Source organism: Melanotaenia boesemani, chromosome 3 (genome assembly GCF_017639745.1).
Source record: "Melanotaenia boesemani isolate fMelBoe1 chromosome 3, fMelBoe1.pri, whole genome shotgun sequence".
In the NCBI taxonomy this organism is placed as follows: Eukaryota; Metazoa; Chordata; class Actinopteri; order Atheriniformes; family Melanotaeniidae; genus Melanotaenia; species Melanotaenia boesemani.
Genome location: NC_055684.1, coordinates 13,184,914 through 13,206,348, shown reverse-complemented (window position 1 = coordinate 13,206,348; position 21,435 = coordinate 13,184,914). Strand labels below are relative to the sequence as shown.

The following is a 21,435-nucleotide window of genomic DNA, read 5'->3' as shown; positions in this document are numbered from 1 at the left end:
ACTAAGTACAAGAAAAATCATTCAAATACAACTACAAAAACAAAGGTGCCAGTTAAAGCAGGAGGCATCTGTCACAAAGAGAAAGTGGAGAAGAATGAGAGGAGACAATATAAAAGAAATTACTTTAAATTAAAAAGAACCATTCTGGACACTAATTTTGCAAAACAACTTTAGGTATGATAGTTTCCATTTACAATGTTCAGGTTTGTTTTGGCGTTTAACCATTGGTAATAAGGTTGCATTGATTAAAATGTAGGCTACAATCCCAGACTGTGTAAGCAGTCTGCATTAAAGTAGGAAAGACACCAGTAGGAAAAGGAGCACCAAGAACTACTGGTGCGAGAGGTCTATTGAAACCATAGCAAAGAGGCTTGGGGTACTTTCCAAATGCAAGGTAAGCAAAACCACAGGGGAGGAGAGACGGCAACTCCTTCCAGAAGAGGTTCGATCAGAAATGGAGGAAGCATGGGTCAGCAGGGTGGCAGGGCTTGGTCAAAAAGGAGTCTGGGCAAGTAGGCAGAACATCTTGCAGAGGGTTAGGGAGGAACTCTGCATCATGAAGTCATCAGCTGTTTAAAAACCCCTGCTGAAGGACGCTGTTGCTGCTGCTATGACAAGTTATTTAAGGCAGTATCAAAAGTGGTGAATGTGACATCTCTGACAGGGCTGAGTTTGACCAGAGCAGCAAAAAGGGGAGCCATACATGGCATCACAGAAGCAGCAAAGAAAGACACAAGGTGTCTTTGGATTAAGAGGGGAGACCCTTGGCCTGTCGCTGCTGGAATTTGATCACCCCAGCTGGGTCAATTGGGTCACCTGGGTAAGGGGGTATGATATTGAAAGACCCGAAACTCCCACTCACCTTAGAACATTACTGAAAATACATCCCAGCACATCCTAGCGATGTATATTAAAACCAAAACGCACTAACATTTTTATGTATATATCACTGCATTTCATACAAGTTGTTTATGTCTCATCTGGGATGATAGAAATGTGCAGTCTATATTGTGCTTAACCCTGCTAAGGTAAGCCAAAAGACCTGGCAGATACTCCAATATTATTTTTCTGTAAAGAGGATCTTAACTGCAAATGATTATTTTAACTTTATTTATTTTATTTTTTTTCACAACATCATAATCAATATAAGATGACAGATATTAAAGTAATGGAGGACGGGGAAAAAGGGGGAAACATTCAAACTACAAAGGTAACAAACTTTGAAGGGAAGAGAAGAAGGAACAGCAAAAGTGAACCAAGCAACAACAGTAAGAAACAGGCTTAACAAAGGAGAAAAAAGAAAGAATGAGATGAAGAGAAGTATACAAAAATGGAAAAGCAAAAAAATAGACGGAAAAGAGCTAATGTTGGGCGATATGGCCAAAAAAATAAATATTAATAAACTATTTCTCACCAAATTCAATTTTCAATTTAAACTTTTCTTCTTTTTGTTCCTAAAAATATAATAAACTTATTCAAAACAACGTTAAACTTTTTCATGTGCCTGATGTACAGAAATTAAAATAAAAGCGAAAGAATAACGTGAATTAAGTCAGGATTTTCAACCATATAAAAAGGCACCATTATCTTTAGCGATGTACAACTTGAATCCAGGACCTCTTACTACTGCACCACTTTCTCATCTTGAAAGAGCAGGACTTTGTGTGCTAAGCTGCCTTGTTCACCTCATAGAGAGCAACATTTCTAACTGCGGTTAAATGCACAGTTAAATTCCAGCAGCAAATGAACTTGACTGTTTATCCAACAGTTCCCGATTCTGGTTCTGGCTCCGATTCTGTCTGGACTTTACAGAAGTAAACATAAAAGTAGTAGGATTTGCATGACTAGTCGACTAATCGATTAGTCGAAACAGCTCACAAAGTCGACGAAGGTGCTGAAATAAATCGATTTTTTTCATTCTTTGGTAAAAAAAAAAGCCTTCATACTAATTTAAAAATGTGTCGTAACTTGCTACAATGCACCAGAGATCACCAACTCTGGTCCTCAACATCTACTGTCCTGCAGGTTTTAGTATTTTCATTTGAATCAGGTGTGTTGTACCAAGGAAACACTAAAACCTGCAGGATGATAGATCTCGAGGACCAGAGTTGATGAGCCCTGCTCTACACAATGGCATTGTGCAATTGAGTCTGAGGTTGTGAAATCAAACTAGTTCCAAATAAATAAAACAGTCTCTTTTTGGAAATGAACTCTTCCTTCCTAGCTACCTTGTTTAGTTTGTTGTCTTCGTGTGTGTGTGTGTGTGTGTGTGTGTGTGTGTGTGTGTGTGTGTGTGTGTGTGTGTGTGTGTGTGTGTGTGTGTGTTTCTGTCCAATACAGGCAAAGGGAACAGAGCCCACTGTTAACTATGGAAACTGAAGGAGAGAGTTGGTGGTGCATATTAAAGAGGAAAAAAAATACTGATTTTCCATAAAATCATTATGGCTAATTCAAATTTGTCGTCCAGCCATAAACAAAAGACAAGAAAAGTATGCGAGATAAGAAGGGAGACATGACTAATGAGTGAAGCATAGTGAAAGAAAGAAAAAGAAATAATAAAGACAAAACTATAAGAGCATTTTGTCAACAGACAGAGGAAAACCAGAGCATATGAAAGAGAGAATTCATTGTCTGCAGAGATGACCAGCAGTCAGGTGACAGAGTGATGATGGCAGCCACCTACTTGCTTAAGTAGTACACCCCATCAAACCGACCTCCCACACATGCACACACACACACAGGCCATCAGAGATTTGATGGGCTGTCACTTAATCAAATGAACTGTCACTTGTTGTGTCCTTACACCCCTGCTGGGATACTCATTATCTGCCATGATTGCCCTCAGCTCACCTCACCAACCTCCTCTTCCTCCACTCTGTGCACTCCAGCTCTCCTTCATCTCTGAGACACCTTCTTAGCATCCAATTATCATCATCTTTGATTTGTGCTCTCATCCCCAGGAAGAAAAGAACATTTTTGTCCATTTTTCTTAATTTTTTGTTCTTGTTCATTTGCCTTGCAGCCTGTTTCCCTGTGAGTTTACTTATTTCTTTTAACCACCTCTAAACCAAAATATAACTATATGCAAGCAACTGAGGTATCCACTCATAGTTATGTTTTTCTGCAATGTGAAATTAAATTAAAAATGCCTTATTAATTCTCAAAGATAAATTATAAAATATCACACAGTTGCCTGTGCAGCTAGAGGGAAAGAAGCAGAATTCAACCAGGTTTGTTTGTTAGTTCCAAACTCCTTAGACAACAATATAGACAACAAGGCAGTTAACTTTGCCAATCACCAAACAAAAATTTATGTAAATCATTCAAAATTCCAAGTGGATTATAGCCCCTTTGTTAAGAAGTAGGATATGATAACGGATCCATGACAGCAACAAAAAAAAAAAAAAAAAAAAAAGCAGATTGGAGGTACTATAAGTCCTAAAAGATTTTCATTTAAAACAATGACTCAGAGCAATCGAATGTGAGAGCTAACTTTCTCAGGGACAGTGGCTGAGACTGTTTAAATTATTGGCCTGGACAGTGTTTATAATCGATAAATTCATTATCACGGATTGCTTGAAATTTTGCAATACTCCCAACACCTTTTCTAACAATGTTTGTGTGTCTTGGACAATAGGACTGCCAAGGACAGTATCTCCACTTGGATGAACACACATCTTATAACTTCGTTCAGTTCAATACCTTTGAAAAATGAGTTGAGCACTAAGGTCCCACTTTTAATGTGAAGAACAAAGGAACAGGAAGTAATACAGAAGTACCACCACAATAAAGCACCCAAGCAAGAACCAGGAAGCTAAATCAAATCATTTGACAAAATCTACGTTCAGGAAAATAATAAATAAATTAAGCAAAAACAATAAAAATGAAGGTTTAAAAAAACAAAATAATAAATAAAATTTTAAAAAGCCATGACTTACCTGCACATTTGGTCCTGGTGACCAGTGGTGGCCCTGGTGGTCCTGTTCCTCCCTCCCCAGGTCTGGACAACAGGACTTTGATCTCATACTCCACATCTGGGTCAAGATGCCACAGTTTATAGGTGGGGGAGTCGACCACGTGGGTCTCCATCCAGTTCCCTGTGGTGGTTCGGTACCGCACTTCCTTCAGAATTATAGGCCCATCGCCTATAATGCTGTTAGCATTGGGTTTGATCCACAGGTAGGTGGCACCAACAGCAAGAAGCTCAGGTGGTGCAATGGGAGTGGGCGGAGCTGTGAAAAGGGAACAGAAGAAGTCAGTTCAGGATACGTCGATTTGTCACTGTTAAAACATTCCACTGAAAGTCAGTAAAACATGTCCTTGAATTGTGCAGCTCAGCTTTAAAAATGCTTTGACTGTAACTGCACCCCCAACTGAGCTCATCACAGCCTCACGTAATTCATTGTCTCTTGAAAACTATATTTTAGTCCAATCAATGATACTGAAGAGTGTAATACTTGAACTAAAGAATGATTCTGTGGAAATTCCTCCTTTGGGCTGCTCAGTGTTATTATTCTATTATTAAAGCATGTCTTTTCATTTTGTGCCACCTGCTTTGCAACATTTTTTCAAACCTCAATTGATTACTTCAAATAAAAACATCAATAAAAGATGTTGAAAAATCAGTTACTTCAAGTAAATATTTTTTTTGTTTATTTTGTTGTATTTGTTATCAGTATAATGGTACATTCTTTAGATGTAGAAAATTAAATTATCAGTACAATATAACAATCAAAACTTGTCAGTTAAAGTTCAATGGATTTAGAGATGGAAATGTAAAGCGAAAGAAGCCGTTTCACATTTCCACTGAAACAGCTGCTGTTCGGAGCTCAGTGACATTTTAAAGAAAAATTCTTTAGTTTTAGTACTAATCCATCACTTTGTTTTGATTTTGCTGACAGCTACTTTTTCAATGGACTTTCATATTATAAAAATGGCCTCTGTCAGGTCTTAAAACAGATGATGTTTTATGACTATTTTTCTTTCTTTATTGTAAACAAAGATCAGATTTTAGACACAGCAACTTCAAAAAAAAAAAAAAAAAAAGAATTATCCAGCATGAAAATTATGAGAAAACCCTAATGAAATGTCAAATATCAAAAGATCAGATGTCAATTAACTAAACTTTGTACAAAAAGTCAGGAAATTAGTATGTTGGATTGCTTTTTGACAATAAATTTATACCACTGGAAACCTATTAATTTTCCTTTTAAAAAGGAGCCAAATTTGTAAAGAAAATGTATTTAAGGGGTAAGCATTGTCATATTGGAAGGTAACAGCTTGTGGTGGAGACAGTCTGATGGTGTAAGACAGCATCTTCCACACTGGAAAAACAAGGCTTGTCATAAGTGAAGGTAATATTAATGCAAAGAGATACAGAGATGATATTCTGCAGCCACGGCAATCCCATATCTCCACATTCTAAGACCAAACTATCCACCAATATGACAATGCTCCACACATGCTCCACAGAATCATGTTTTGAATAAACGAAGCAGAATCAGCTGTTTGGCATTGCCAGAGAAGATTTGGTCAGTTTTTCACTGGCACAACCCACATACTCACCTGTACTGCTCTTCCAATCAATGCATTTTCTTAAGGGAAATAAACAGGCGTTCCAAATATATAAGGTTTATTACCAAGAAGCATTGGTACAACAAAGAAACGACCCACTTTTTGTACAAAGTTTAGGAAACAACTCATTCTCAATACATAACAAATCCCATTAACTGTAAAGTAACAATGCTGTCAGTGAGATAACAATATTCACACATTGTTTATGAATGTGTTTGAAATGGTGAATATGAGGCATTTGGAAGCACCTTGAGTTGTTTGAACATAAAACCAGTCTATTGAAAATGATTTATGCAGACAGAGAAAAATATGTGTGAAAAGTTCCACTGCCGATTCGCTGAATAAAAATGACTCACGGTGCATTGTTTACAAGCCAGGCAGCAGCATACACCTCTGGCAAACAAGAAAAGCTGTCTCGGCACAGTAACATAAATCTGAGATGAACTCCAGTCAAGAGCAGCAGGAGCAGATGGAAACAATGACAGGGAAATTAATTGGACTTTTCCTGTTAGTCATCAGACTGCCTGAGCCTGTGAGCATCCAGCTCATCAGCATGAACTATAGTAATTACCACGGACAGCTCCTGCTTCTCTGATGGCCCCAGGATCACCACCTCGGACAGCAGTAATGACACACTGAGCAATACGAAGAAGAAAACCTGCCTTAAAGATACTCAGAAAAGAACACTTTGTTGTTTTTACTTTGTTATTGGTATTTTTTTAAAGTAAGGCTTATTATAGAATATTGTCACTTCAGATTGATAGGGTTTCAGTTTTTTGTAAAAGGGATCTACCACAGACTTTCTATGAAAGCTGAGAGCCCACGTCTGCACTTAAATTTTTATGTCATTACCTCGATTTCTAGTAAGTATTTAATTGTTTTGGTTGCAATTGTTCAAAATCAACATCGGTAACTTAGGTATGCATGTGTTACTCCATTTAAATCCTGGCCATGGCTTTCTGGAACTCCAAGAAAGAAAGACTTTTTATTTATCCTAGGGTGCATTCACACAATCACTGTTTAGTCTACTTGAAACGAACCCTAGTCCACTACCATGGAAGCACAGTTCAGTTGGAGTACTGTGAACGCTAGTGCAGGCCAAAGAAGTGACTTCAGGTCCACTGGAAAACCAGGGATCTCGGCTTACTTGCAAGTGAACCCTAGTGTGATTCACTTACAATGTGACAGCAAACACACTACCCAGTAAACCAAAGACAGGAAGTGACATAGAGCGACATGCTGGGTGGCGTGCAGCCTTTCCTGCTGCTCATACTGCACAAATACTTGTGAAAACTACATTAGGCAAGTCAAGGCAAGTTTACTTGTATTGCACGTAGACTATCTTTGGGATCCCATTAATGTGTTTTTCAAAGTTTAGGTCTGAATTCATCACTTCAGGAAGTTCAGGCACATCCAGCCATTAATCTCCTCAATGCATTTACGAAGAGCCTGTACGGGGCCTCGGTCTCCTGGTGACATTGTAATATATATCTCCGTGTTATTGGTGTAGGTACTATAGTAACTAATATTGTTTTTCTTTATGATCTGTGCCAGTGGGAGCATGTAGATGTTAAACAGAAGAGGCCCCAGGATGGAACCCTGGAGAACTCCACATGTAATTCTTGTCTGCTCAGATGTAAAGTTCCCTATTGACACAAAGTACTTCATCGAGTTCTCCAGTCATTTGAGTAATATGTTGTGGTCAACTGAATCAAATGCAGCACTAAGGTCCAGTAAGACTAAGACTGACATTTTCCATTGTCTGTATTCAAACATGTCATTAATGACTTTGGTCAGGGCAGTCTCAGTGCTGTGGTGCTGTCTAAAACCTGACTGGAAGACATCGTAGTAGCTGTTTTGTGTTTAAATGTCATTTAGCTAATAAAAAACAGCTTTTTCAACTATTTTACTTAAAAACTGAAGTTTTGAGAACAGCCTGTAGTTGCTTATTTGTGTCTTATCCAGATTGTCCCAGATTGTCCCTTCTGATTGTCCCCAGCTGTAATCAAGCAGAGGCTTGATTACAGCTGTTTTCAGCAGCTCTGGGAAATTCACAGTCTGTAACAGATCTGTTTCCATAGTCTTCAAGACCTTTAAAAAAAACTGTCAGAAGGATGTTTGAGGTTATAAGGTATTCAGCATTAGGTCGAAACACTGAAGTAAAAAAAAAAAAAAAGAAAGAAAAAAAAACTTTAAGCTTACATAAAATTCTTCCATTACAGATGGAAGGATTTCCATTTTAGGTTCTGGACAGTTGATGAGACAAGTTTTCTTTTTCCTCCTGCTTTTTTTCTTCTTGTTTAGTGGTTGTTTCAGTTTCCTCTTGATTAAAGTGCAGTGTCAACGCAAACCACTTCTTCCCACCCCCACACTATCCTGTTGTGAATGTGACCATAGTTTAAAAAAAAATCTTTTCTCAAGGGAAACCATCCTTGATATCTCAGGATAACGTTAAAAAAAGAAGAAAAAGGTTCAAGCGCAGTCTCTCTTGGGCGCCATACTTTTCAGACAGACCAAGTCATTTCAGTTTGAACATCTAAACACAAGCCTGCTGGAAAAGTCATATGAGCTGACAAGTCAGAGGCAAAGATGCTTCAAAAGAAACACATGCATGATGGAGGACCAGCTTTGCACTGATCTCCTTAAACTACTGTGAATAAAAGAGTCATTTTAAGATTGGGGTTTCTATTTTCTTAGCATGGATCTGATTTTTTTCTATGACAGGTGCTTTGTCATTTGACAGCTATGTTATGCCTGGTAAGAAAAATGGTCCCACTCCCCCTTCTGACTAAAAGCAAGGTTCTGATCTTACTTTTTTTTATGGCTCTTTTAGAATATGTATGATAGCTGCAAGACCGATGAATCAACTGTCAGTTACTGCAGACTCATACATCTTATCTAAACAAACGTTGTTTCTGAGAGTCTGAGTCTGTGTGTGCCTTTGTGACTCCAGGAGAAACAAAAAGCATTTCTATATATGTAAGATTAGGTAAGTGTGTTGTGTATGTTTTTAAAAGCAAATTTAAACAGACAGAATAATGTCATTTCCTCAACAATTTATGAAGAAAATATAGAAACAAAGGACAGGAATGTTCATCAAAAGCACAGAGCACAATTTTATTAACAAAGGATTCAGTTGTACTTAAATGTGCAGTTTTCTCTGATTTTGGGTCAAATATTTTGTGTCTTCATCTCAATTTAAGTAAAGTGCACTTCACATTTTCTTGGAGTGATGCAGTGGCTAAATGTCACTAGCCTGATTTAATTTTTTGTTCCTCGTTTAGAGGAAATGGTGGTAAATTTGTTCATGATAGATTTCATGAGTATTAAAAAAACAAACAAAAAACAAACAAAAAAAAAACTGGTCTAACTGGTCATTTGCAAAGAAAACTGCTAGCAGACACGATAAATATGTCAAATCTCTGACTCCGTCGTTTAACAGCAGCATGGTAACCATTCTTCCAACTGCTTTAACAGACTCCAATCTCCATTAAAACCATTTATATTCAACAACGTCTCCTGATGTTACTCCACAGGAGAGAGCAAAATCACTCAATCACCTCGCTATTTCCACCAGTTTTCCCCCTTCATCACTCTATCATCCCTCCCTGTGCCAGTTCATATACAACAGAGTGACAGGGGCCACCCAGTGGCTCACAACCTGGCACCTGATGACATGGGGGAGCACACTTTCTCTCAAACTCAGAAACATAGCTGCTGATTCAACCTATTGTGTAACTTCATTAAACATGCCCAAATATGCAAATGTATTGGTCCACTTAAATGGCACCACAAACTAGAAAACACTAATAAGCAAAAAAAAAAAAAAAAAAAATATTCATCCTCACAAAGACACACACGTTCAGCTCTGTGTGAACACAAACTGTACACAGACATACTGATTAATAATCTGTTTAAGCTGACCTTCATAAAACAACAATTAGTGAAATGTGAGACTAAAGAAGATGGAGGGATAGAAAAGTTTGATGGAGTAAGGGAGAAGAAAAAGAAGAGGGCATGGAGAAATGAAAAAAAGCTAATCTGGAGAGTGCAATTTAAAACAAAAAAAGTGATTAAAGAAGAATAAAGGAAGAATAAGCTGATGAGGATCCAAATCTCCGCTGGAACAACACTGCGGTCAACACTCTGATAAAGTTTGTTTTTTCTTATGTTTTCTCTTCTGTCTGACTGGCTGGTGAAAACACATTAAAACAGGAGACAACAAACACTTTGTTAAACAATGTTCCTAAAAGTGTGCATGAGCTGTGACAGCATATAGTGTTGCTTTATATATTTTATCAGTTTAGTTTGAGTTTTGTTTTGTTTTTCATATTAATTCATTTTGCCTCATTAGTTTCCAACCTGAAAACTCCTTGCATTTGACATTAATTATGCACATTTCTGGAGCCGCTGTTGCCCTGCAGCATCCCAAGGCTGAGAAAATGCATTTTAAAACTTCTATTTTTCCAGCCTGGACCATTAGGTGACAGCAAGAAATAATCATGATTTTCATGATTATCATCCTAAATTAATTAACAATATAAGTGTGTCAAATCATGTTTTATTTATTTCTAGCTTTTGATACAAACATAACAAAAGATATAGAAAAAGAATTGCCAAGAAATCTCATTCCAACTAAATTACCTCTGCCCTGTAAATGCTAATGCAAAAGAAATGTTCAAAATCAGTGAGTAACTTCGAGGTATTTGTCTGAGCTTGGTGAAAAGGTAAAACATTAAAAATCAACTTGTCAGAATCAAGTTGGAAATGAACAGGGAGATGACACATACTACACCCACATGCCACCTGTTGGTGCTGTGTCTCTTACTCAGGTTTTAAGCAGAATTCTCCTTTTGAATCTTTTGTCACATTATAATAATAATTTAAAAAAAGGCAGAAAGTGGGTGTTAAGTTAAGGGAGGTTATTCAGACATGTCCCACCAGGAGAAGACATCAGAGAGGACCTTAGACTCACTGGATTAAATCTCTGAGCGTGCTTAGGAATGCCTCAGCATCCCCATCCATGCTCAGATCTGTTCCCAGATAAGTATTAGGAAATGGATGGAAAAAGGTTTGCATTTCCTCTTTTCAAAAGCAAAATAATACAAAAAGGGAATAGAATGGAATATATCTTATTAGGGTCCTTCTTTTTTATTGCTTCATGTGAGGACACCTCAGGGTGCCACACTGAATGAGCAAACAGATATCTGATGTGCTGATACTGTATCATCTCCATATCTCTTCGATATCTGAAGTTGGATATAAAAATGAGCTTCAAGACAGAAGATCTGTGCAGTAACTGTCCAGATGCAGACCACATACAGCACTTGTGTGCTTGTAAAGAGCTCTGTGCAGGTATGTGTGTGTGTTTAAGCAGACTCTGTGACCACATTAAGGTTTTACTCTGCGTATCCTGGGTCCTTGTTGTCAGATGACACATAGCACACTCTAAACTAATCCATGTTATAACCCCATGTGGGAGAGAGGCCTATGAAGAAACTTTTTACTGCACTTTATTATGATCCCAGTACTTGAGGATGGCTCACAGTGAGTGAGTGTGTGTGTTTAAATAAAAATCCGCTTTTATAAAGCTCTTAGGGAGTAGTAGAGTATGTGTGTAGAACAGTATAGTGTGTTTATGTGTGTGTGCTTTCCTGTGTGCATGTTAAGTTAATATGTTAGTTTATATCTGTAAATAATATTAAAGTGTATCTATGTTCGTTATGTGTTAATGCATACTTTCTGTCCACCTGCTTCATGGTGTCTCCAGGACTGTCTGTTTTTAGCTCTGATCTTAAATGTTATCCAGCTAACAAAAATAAATGGCCATGTAACACCCTTCAACTTGGTTTTGATTCGTGTAGCTCGTAAATGAGTTTTAATTCAACTGACTAGACTGCTGCCAAGAAACATACGCTCACAGTTTGGCTTCTTAGAATATCTTGCTGTCTAAATAAATTATTTCTTTGGTTTGTTTGTTTGTTTTGTTATATTTTTCAGAGTGACGTAGCAACACTGTCAGCAAGTGCTCCTTGTGCATTTGTGATGGACCCCTTGTACAGTGAGAGGGGACAGTCCAATATTAACTAACCTCCACACCTTCGGTTCCTCAGTGTATCTCCATCTGGGTGCTGATGGCACATAAAAATACAAAACAAACAAAAAAAAAAAAAAAAAAAAAAACTGACATGAGGCATTGTGACTGGTAGTACAGAAGAGTATACTGGTGCCCTCACAGTAGACATGATGTGATTTCCTCCCAGTGAAGTGAGCCTAAAACAGCCTTCATGCTGGGTTTAAAAGAGCCAAGTAATAAAAACCTAACAGTTTCCTCTTCAGTTATGCCAGTGCTTACTTTCCATGATAAATCTAAGCAGACCAGGTGGAAGGTTTTTGCTATGGTGAGAACACAGTTAGTATCTCTTAAAATTTTATCTTGTAGCCTTATAAAGAAATAACGTACAACTTCTGTCTTAGAATAATTTTTCTATTTAATCTTCATCTATTTAAATGCTGTTAAGTGGCAAAGCTGTAAAATATAAATAAAATGAACACAGTTTAAATATCAGACTATCATGTTCATTTGATTCTGAGAAGAAAAAAATCATGATCAAGAATAAAATTTGATTAATTGTGCAACCATAACACTTGGCCAGAACCTGCGTCTTCTCTTTTGACTTCCCAGGTCACCATACCAGCTGCCCTGTGGAGCTCACACTAAATGTAAAAGTCACTCAGTGTGTTACTGTAAGAGCTTCTGCCAATTAGACACTTATAACACGGCAAGGAGACGTCAGGAGGGAGAAGCTGGCTTGAAACAAGGGTCACTGGCTGCTTGCCAGCTGAGTGTGATGATGTTCATAATGAGCGTCTTAACCCCAAGATATTCTGGCCAACCTGTTCTGATGTGGACACACACTGAGTTCTGTTTCTGAAACCAGGTAACTCCTCAAAAAAATTAACATATGCTGTAAAGGAAAAAGCCTGGAGGACGAAAAGAAATTTGAATTTATGGTTCTGTTAGAAAACAGAGGAAGACGGCTACTTTAGTCCAGATTTCTTTTCTCAATCTGTCTCTCATGTAGTTCAATGTAAGACATACAAACTCCTTCAGCATGAGGTGAGAGAAATAAAATGCAATGAAGTAAAAGGAAGATATAATGGGGAAGAATGTAAGGGAAATATTTCTTCCTCTGTGTGTCTTTCTATATGTGTTTGTGGTAAATCCAAAATTACTTTCTAGTATCTTCCTTGAGCTCTGCCATGTTCTAATAGAGTGGAAGATTTAAAGATAGAAAGGATGTGTGTGTTTGTGTGTGACAAAGAAAGTAATAGAGAGGCAGATACAGTCGAAGGCCTCACCCCGCCAGCAGACAGAGAAGATATCAGCTAAGGTGGCGGAAAAGATGGAAAAATCAGTTGCACTGAAAATGACCAAAATCTCTCGGTTCCAAAGTGGAACAACCGAAAGGAACGACATGCTGTCAGAAACCCTCATTTCCTAAATTTAGAGCTGCAAACAAATTTAAACAGAAGACAATTTAATAATGTAGTGGCTTGTTTTGTTTAAATTATGTTTGTGGAATCGTGTGGCCTCTATTTGAAAGGATGTGGTCAGGGAGGAGAGGGTTGACATCCAGCAAGAGGTGCCAGGCTGAGGTTTGAACTTGATCTGATTGTGTTGCGGAGCTGCTGCCTCTGAATAGCAAGTGGTCAAACAACTGAGCTAAACGCAGTCCCAAGTAGTAGGTTTTTATGAGTTTCAGTTTCATTGTAATATAGTTGGAACTATGTATAATCACCTTAAACACTGCAATGAACATATACATGTTTTAATGTTTTATACAAAAATAACTTGAGCTATCTAGTTTTCCCTGAACTTTTAACTTTTATTTCTAGCAGCCTGGACACTATTCTACTTTCATTTCCAGATTTCCTTGTATGCAGGGCTCCAGATTACCTTGTTTTACGAGGAGCACAGTGGCCCCTAACTTAAATTATTAAGAGAGCAAGCAGAAAGTTTAGGGGCGCACACTGAAATCGCAATCCATAACAAATGTTCACATTTCCTCTCATTTTTACTGTATTAGTGATAAATACTTGAACAATAAATTCAGAAATTACAATGTTTACAGTTCACATTTTTTGCAGTTGACATAACATTAAAAACGCACACACATCTTACTGGCCGCACTAATACAAAACAAGTAGACATAGAACTTGTCAAATCAAATCAAATCAGATTTGATGGTTTGATTTGATTTTCACTTTGTAGTTGAAGCAGAACGGCAACTTTGTCACCATCATCCCCCATAAGGCATGGTATGACATGTCCATGTAGTTCCTGGTAATAAACAGCTTCAGGGACTGATACCCATCTCCACCCACTGTTCCCACTCCTCAGTAAGAAAAGTAGCTATTGGCTGTCCTAAAAGTCACTAAAGGTCTATTTAACATAATCAGCCTCGTCCATATAGTTGTATTGGATGCTGCCATAAACAGGGATGTAGTGGGAAAGGCAACAATTGATAAAATAATAAAAAATAAAAAAAAAGATCTAAAACCTAAAAATGTTTAGAACTGCAAAAATAAAATAAATAAAAAATACATAATAAATAAAGTAATAATTCTGTCAACATTTTCTTTATTTTTTAGTTTAGTTTTTTAAGTGTATTTTGGTTTTTTAATTAGGAGTCTTTAACATTTCACAACACGTAACTTTTTATATATTTTTCTTCACACTCTTCAATAATAGACATTACTCTGATGGTAAACCAGCGCAGGATCCTCCAGCAGCAGCTTTGTACATTTCATTATCAGCCTGGTCATGAAACAGAGCTGAACATCGTCTGCTCTGACTACAGCTGGGAGCTGCTGCGAGAAGACCAAGCCTGGTATGAGTGCTTTTGGACGGGGGAGGGGTCTGCACAGCACCCGCTTCTCATTGGGAAGAGTAAACTACGTTCATTCACATCAGTCTCCAGAAGTCTCTAATAATACCAGAAAAACTCGCTAGATTTGTTGTTAGTCACTTTTTAAAAAGAAGTTGCTAGAGGGGTCTTAAAAAACTCGCTAAAAATCGCGACAAAGTCGCTAAGTTGGCAACACTGAGGAATAATAAACTCCTCCAAGACCAGCGTCTTTTCACACATAACCCAATCACAGTGGTCGTCCCCGCTCACATGCTCATTGGCCGTCGTCTTCTTTGTTGGTGTTCGTCTCCTTTTCTTGTATTGAAGTTAGTTTGAGTCGGCAAACCAGCAGCTAATTAACGGATTACTGTGAACTACTGGGCTGAAGAGGGGAGCAGAAGTTTGTTAGCGACAAAATAAATTCAATTATAACTAGTACAAAGAAAAATGCATTGGTCGCCATTGAGTAGAAAAATTCACTCGCACTGTCTCACATTTTAGTCGCAAAATGCGACCATTTGGTCGCAGTCTGGAGCCCAGGTATGAGTTATATCCTCCAGGCAGTCAACTCCAGCTACAGCTGCTGGATCTACTACAACCATCTTCAGTTATGTTGGTTTTTTTGTTTGTTTGTTTGTTTGTTTTGTTTTGTTTTGGTTTTTTGGCTACAAGAAACAAGTGAACAACACATTTGCTTCAAAGATGTCCGCAAACATTTTTGGGTTGTGAGGGCAAGTTGACCCTTTTCAGCTTCCCTAAAGACCCAGAAATCTTGGATTACTGGATGTTTCTGTTTCCAAGTCAACCACAGTCACAATATGTTGTGGGAAATGCTTAAGAAGAAGCACAGCTGCTGGTTACAGGAAGATGTAACAGCAATCTAAAAATACATTTAAGAAAAGGTTATAATAAGTCAACAGTTTTACTGAACTAAACTGTTGGGGTGGACCACAAGAACAGATGTGACCACTACAAATCTGACATGATTTGACAAAATGTGACCCTGCTAACAATTGCTCTGTTTTGATTTTTTGAGCCAGTTAAACCCAAAACAGTAGCATATAAGTTATGCTAAATACAAACATGAAAACACCAGTTCACTTAGCTCCCAGTGAGAAGAGATTAGTAGTTCAGAGTGTTGCCTTTTTATAGTAATCCCAATTTTCTGTGAAAACAAAACCCTTGTAATTAAGCTGATTTTCCAAAATAAGTGAAGTTATGCCTCATAACCACATCGGTCCTGTCAACGTGTCCTCAAACAAGTCGTAAACCTGCTTGCTCGCTGTAAGCTACAGAGGATGAAAGAGTCACAACTCTGCAATATAGACACAGCGGAGAAGCTAAGAGATGCTGAAGGAAATGAAGGAGCAACGCTTAGAGCTTGGAAAGAGACACTGATCCTCTTAGTATCAGGTTTTAATAAGATGAGTATTAATCTCAAAACTGTCAGCTGCATTGGTAGAAGACATTTCTCCTCCTCAGACAGACATTTGTTTTTTTTGTTTTTTTTGTTTTTTTGGCATTTAGCTGCTTATCAACATGAACTTTCTGATGGTGTGTAGCCTGGAGTTCAACAAGATTCTGGATTGAACCCATCAGCTTTGGTTTACACACTCATCTGGTTTACCTCACACTCATCTGGTTTACCTCACACTCATCTGGTTTACCTCACACTCATCTGGTTTACCTGTCATTTATCTGGTTTACCTTACACTCATCTGGTTTACCTCACACTCATCTGGTTTACCTGTCATTTATCTGGTTTACCTTACACTCATCTGGTTTACCTCACACTCATCTGGTTTACCTGTCATTTATCTGGTTTACCTCTCATTTATCTGGTTTACCTTACACTCATCTGGTTTACCTCACACTCATCTGGTTTACCTCACACTCATCTGGTTTACCTCTCATTTATCTGGTTTACCTCTCATTTATCTGGTTTACCTTACACTCATCTGGTTTACCTCACACTCATCTGGTTTACCTCACACTCATCTGGTTTACCTCTCATTTATCTGGTTTACCTTACACTCATCTGGTTTACCTCACACTCATCTGGTTTACCTCACACTTATCTGGTTTATCTCTCATTTATCTGGTTTACCTCACACTTATCTGGTTTGTAATTATATGGTTTGTATTTTGTCTTTTAGTTTCTTGGATTCATGACTTGTTTTGTTTTTCTTTTGTTTTTTTGTTTGTTTGTTTTTAAGTTATACAGGGATTAAACCAGTCCTAGTGCTCATTATTGCTCATTTCTGTGTTCAGTTAGATTTCATTGCGATACACTTAAGATAGCTTGTTTTCTGTTTTACTAAATAAACTTTGCCACCATGTGTATTCTGTAGTCTTTACTTCCCATTCTTCATTCACACCAGGTTTCCCCCAACTCTTGTTTGTTATCATATTCCTTAGTATGAACACACCAGGTTTTCATTTGCTCAGGGCCAGATCTCCATCATTACTTCAAGTGTGGCTCCCAGGTGTCAGTCTATCTCATTCTTGTTTCTTGTCTGAGATAAGACATCTGCAGGTCTCTCACCCATTTGGTCCTGCATTTTTGTCCTCTGTCCCTCACCCAAGGATTGTGGCAGTCATCTTTTTCAGCTCATATTTACTAAATTTCATCCACATTGTTTTTTTCCTTCACCTTCTCTATTGAGTGCCTTTTTATCACTCCTAGTTCAACAAAGACTAAGTCAACTAGGTTTATTTTTACTTTGGCTTTTATGCAGTATTGTTCTCTCTTTGGTTTACTCTCAATTCCCTCTTTCAGCCAAATACTTTTTCTTATTCTCGCCTTATCTCATTCTGAATACTCCTCCTTCTATACCTGTTCATGCATTACTTATATTTCTCTTCTAAAATTCTGTGTGAAGTGTCCACTCACCCTGACACAACTACACACACAGCGGCTGATACACATGAAAGAGCAATGGTCACGGAAAGCCAACAACATGACAAACCTCCCACTGTACACAGGCCTACATACTCGCATAGATACACACAGACCCTTAGGCAAGCCCTAAGGACCTGGTTAAAGAGACAGGTGGAGAGTACACTGGCTGTTGCTCCCAGCCTCGTTTCTCACACATACACACAGATGTAGTCATATTAAAAAACTTGCTAAACTTTTCTCATAAATCAAAAGGCACTTGCTCCGATTTCCTCATTCTTTTACACATCAAAGTTAAAATTCTAAATGAAAGTTTGTGGTGATTTGCCATCTCATATGGATACTGTGCTTTGTTATGAAACACATTTAATTAACACTAGCCAACGTACAAACACAATAGCATTTCTGTTCTGTGTCAAGCTTCGTGTAGCTTTCAGAACTTAGGACAACCTGCAGACATTTCACAGGATTCAGGAACACTTTCTAACTTAACCCATAAGACCCCGACGTGACATATTTGTTACATACAGTTTCTGACACATTTTGCTTCAATTTATGGTATAAACTTTGCTCAAAATCCTGTTGAACCCAGATACCCAGGAGCAGAAAACCATATTATAATATTTTTAATATATCACATGGTAATAGATGGTAGATCCTCCCCCTCTTTTCTGGCCTTTCTTTACCATTTTTTCATGGGTCGGGCTTTAATGGTGAGCTATTGTAAAAAATATCAGCTTGGTTTAGGACCAAAGTACATCAGTGACCTCTTGACCCAGTATGAACCTACCAGACCCCTCAGGTAATCTGGATCCAGTTTCTTATCAGTTCCCAGTGTCAGAACCAGACATGGAGAAACTGCATTCAGCTTCTATGCTCCACATGTCTGGAACAAACTACCAGAAAGCCTCAGATCAGCTGAAACACTCAGTTTATATAAATCCAGGTTATAAACCCATCTGCTCTCTTCTACATTTCAGTAGTTTTTAGAAGTCAAAATCTACATCTGGCTGTTTTAAGCTGGAATCATGTTTTAATATTGTCTTTCCTCACACTGGAACTTTATTTCTTGCGTTTTATCTATTTATTTTATTTCTCCTTTTATTTCATCAATTGAATTTCTTTTAATCTTTGTTTTTTTATGCACTTGTATTGTCTTCTGTAATGTTTTATGTAAAGCATTTTGAATTGTCTTATACATTAAATGTGCTATACAAAAAACTTGTCTTGCCTTGATTTTGAGAGTTCATAAAAAAAAAAAACAACAACAACAAAATGAAAAGACTGTCAAAAGGCAACATAGTTAGTGTTTGAGATAATGAGCTACAATGGCAGACTGCTTAAGAGAGGAACCTGAATTTACTGTGGACATCATGTGTGCCTTTTCAAATGTTTGACATCTCATTTCGGAATAAACTCCCCACTTGGAAGTCAAACATACTTTTTGAGCAGTTATGTCTATAAATTGAAGGTTGAGCTGTGTACACAGCCAGTGAGAGTTCAGTGTCAGTGGGCTTCTAGGAATCTGACATATAGAGCAGAGCTGTCCACTCTGCTATTGATTTCCTTATCAGTGAACAGACACACAGAAGATGAGCTTTGGGGCAAAAGAAAGCTCTACAGAAACACACACACACACACATACATATTTCAACACACACTCAGAGTCTAAGACTATGGTGGTACTGCTGGGTCTAATTCTTAGACTACAATCAGCTTTATGGTGGCCCAGTAAGACTTTGAAAAATGTGGCAGAATTCCTGGGAAACACACACACACATACACACACACTGTATGTTATTTACAGTACACCAGTTAACAGTAGCTCCCCTGGATCTCTGCTACACCCCACTGAGTCTTATCTGTGATAGACGGAGCACACACAGACACACAGAGATGCCAAAATGGCCATAGATAACAAAACACATAGTTAACTCAAATAAAGCCAACATTCACACTTCCTCATACAAAGACATACCAACATGCAGCACTGAATCCTGGTGTGCTTTTAATGGTCCAACACATAAACTTAAGTGTCTTTGTGAGAGGATTCATTTAAGCGCTGCTTTCCTTGGCCCTGTGACACAACGTTAATCACTGCAACTACTGATCCGAATCTCTACCCTTCCATCAACTTTAATCTATACCAAATCCTAACCCTGAAAAAGTCTGTAACAGAAGTGAGAAAGTGAGCTCTGGACAGAATGTCCTCACAAGTTTCAAACTTGTACAACTATCTTTGTGAGAACAAGTACATGCTCACACAACAACAAGCACAGCCGGGGGTTGAAACCTTGCTGCCCTGGGGCTTTGACTGCATCTGTTCTACAAGAGCCATACAAATGAGAAATGCATCAGAGCAGAGAAAAACATCTGTGTGTGTTTATATGAATCTTTCTGCATCTCTTCGTAGCATGTAGGAAAACTATAAGCAGTCATGTTTTCATGTGTGTCGATGTCGATGGATCATTTTCTCACTGAAAGATTTAGGTTTTATCCTAATCTCTTTTTATTAGTCTTTTAAAGGTTATTTACCTTTCTTTTAGTGTAAAAAGTTTTCTCCTAGCATTGGAAATATCTGTCTGTGACATTAATGCAAAGACAGGCCTTTAAAAGAAAGGGAAGAGGTCATGTTTACAACACATCACTGTCACTGCATGTTTCCTTTCTCAAATATTAACTTTAAGACCATGAGAAAGGTGTGAAAAAGGAGTTGGGAGATGTGGACAGAAATAGAATGAAAGGTGACAGCAAAGGATGTGAAGTTGCTTGTTACAATCGAGATAGTTCACACATGCACTTAAACCCTGAAATTTTATAGACATTTTCCCATAAAGCTGCTTGCTAGTCCAAATGTCAGTATCATCAAGTCCAGACTTTCTGAGAAATTCCTCAATTTCCTAAATTAAAAATCAAGGATTGTTCTGAGGAGCAAATGCAAGTTGCAGCTTTGTACTTCGTTCATCCTGCCTGGATGTTAATTTAACAAACCTGTGAATATGCAAATAAACTACTGATTTTTACAATAAAAACAATCATAACTGACATGTACTGTCATCCACCATCTCCGTTGTGTGTTTTCTGTGGCAGATTCTTGCATCATAACCTGCACTCCACCCAGGTATCGCTCCACAACCAAAAATGCCCAAGTGCTCAAGTGGAGAATCATCTGCTATGTAGTGCATGTGAAAAAGGCAGCTGTGGACAAAGACCAAACAAAATTTTTAAATATTCAGTTCATGTGTGAAAAGGGCTTCAGTGAGTGCACCTTTCAGCTTTTGAAAGATCATGGCTTTTTATCTCTCTGCTCTCTGATCTTTCAGATGAAGAGGTTACCATAAAATGGAGTAGAAATTGGATAAAATATATATTTGCATGTAGAATATGAACATTTTGGATTTTTTTTTTCACTTTAGTGGCATAAGTGGTATCATGAAATGTAAATCAGTCTAGCTAAAGAGTATTATTGAATTTATTTACAATTACATGTAAAAACTAAATAAATAGAGTGAAAATAAGGGGAAAAAATTCAAATAAAAAGACTGGACAATTAGATCGTAACTAAATTAAAAATGAATAATAAAGAATATAAAAATAGAAAATAAATAAAAATAAATTAATCAATTAAAATTTGTTTAAAAAAAAGTCCAAAAGTGATTCCTTGCAAAAACAAGCATCAAGTGGTTAACAAAAAAAAAAAAAAAAAAAACTGTATCTACATCTTTTTGCCAAGCCTGGACCATAACCCTCTACTTTGGCCAGGATATTGTAGGAAGACATTCATCCAAGTCTGCATTTACATAAAGCTCATCTAGAGACGACGTAGTTGGTTATGTCTCTTTTTTCCATCCAGTCAACATGGCGGACATCATCTGTTCAGCTGGCCGGCAGCATCGTGTCACCAGATTAGTACGCATGAATGAGCACGTATGGGACACAGACATACGGTCTGCACAGGCAGGACACTGTAATATGAGAAGCATCTCTCCCCAGATTCCCCTGGTCACACCTGACTAAACAACATTATAATTAACCCGGATTTCACTTAGT

At 37.8% G+C, this 21,435-nt stretch overlaps 1 protein-coding gene across 12 annotated transcripts in view; it reads right to left on the bottom strand.

Annotated features, from left to right (window-relative positions):
* Positions 1–21,435, bottom strand: part of ptprt (protein tyrosine phosphatase receptor type T) — a 360,770-nt gene that overhangs the window by 228,407 nt on the left and 110,928 nt on the right. For all 12 annotated transcript variants that reach the window (XM_041980879.1, XM_041980882.1, XM_041980880.1 and 9 more), the window contains exon 8: positions 3,939–4,232. In XM_041980879.1, coding sequence (XP_041836813.1) covers positions 3,939–4,232 — 294 coding nt within the window. The remainder of the gene's footprint in view (positions 1–3,938; positions 4,233–21,435) is intronic.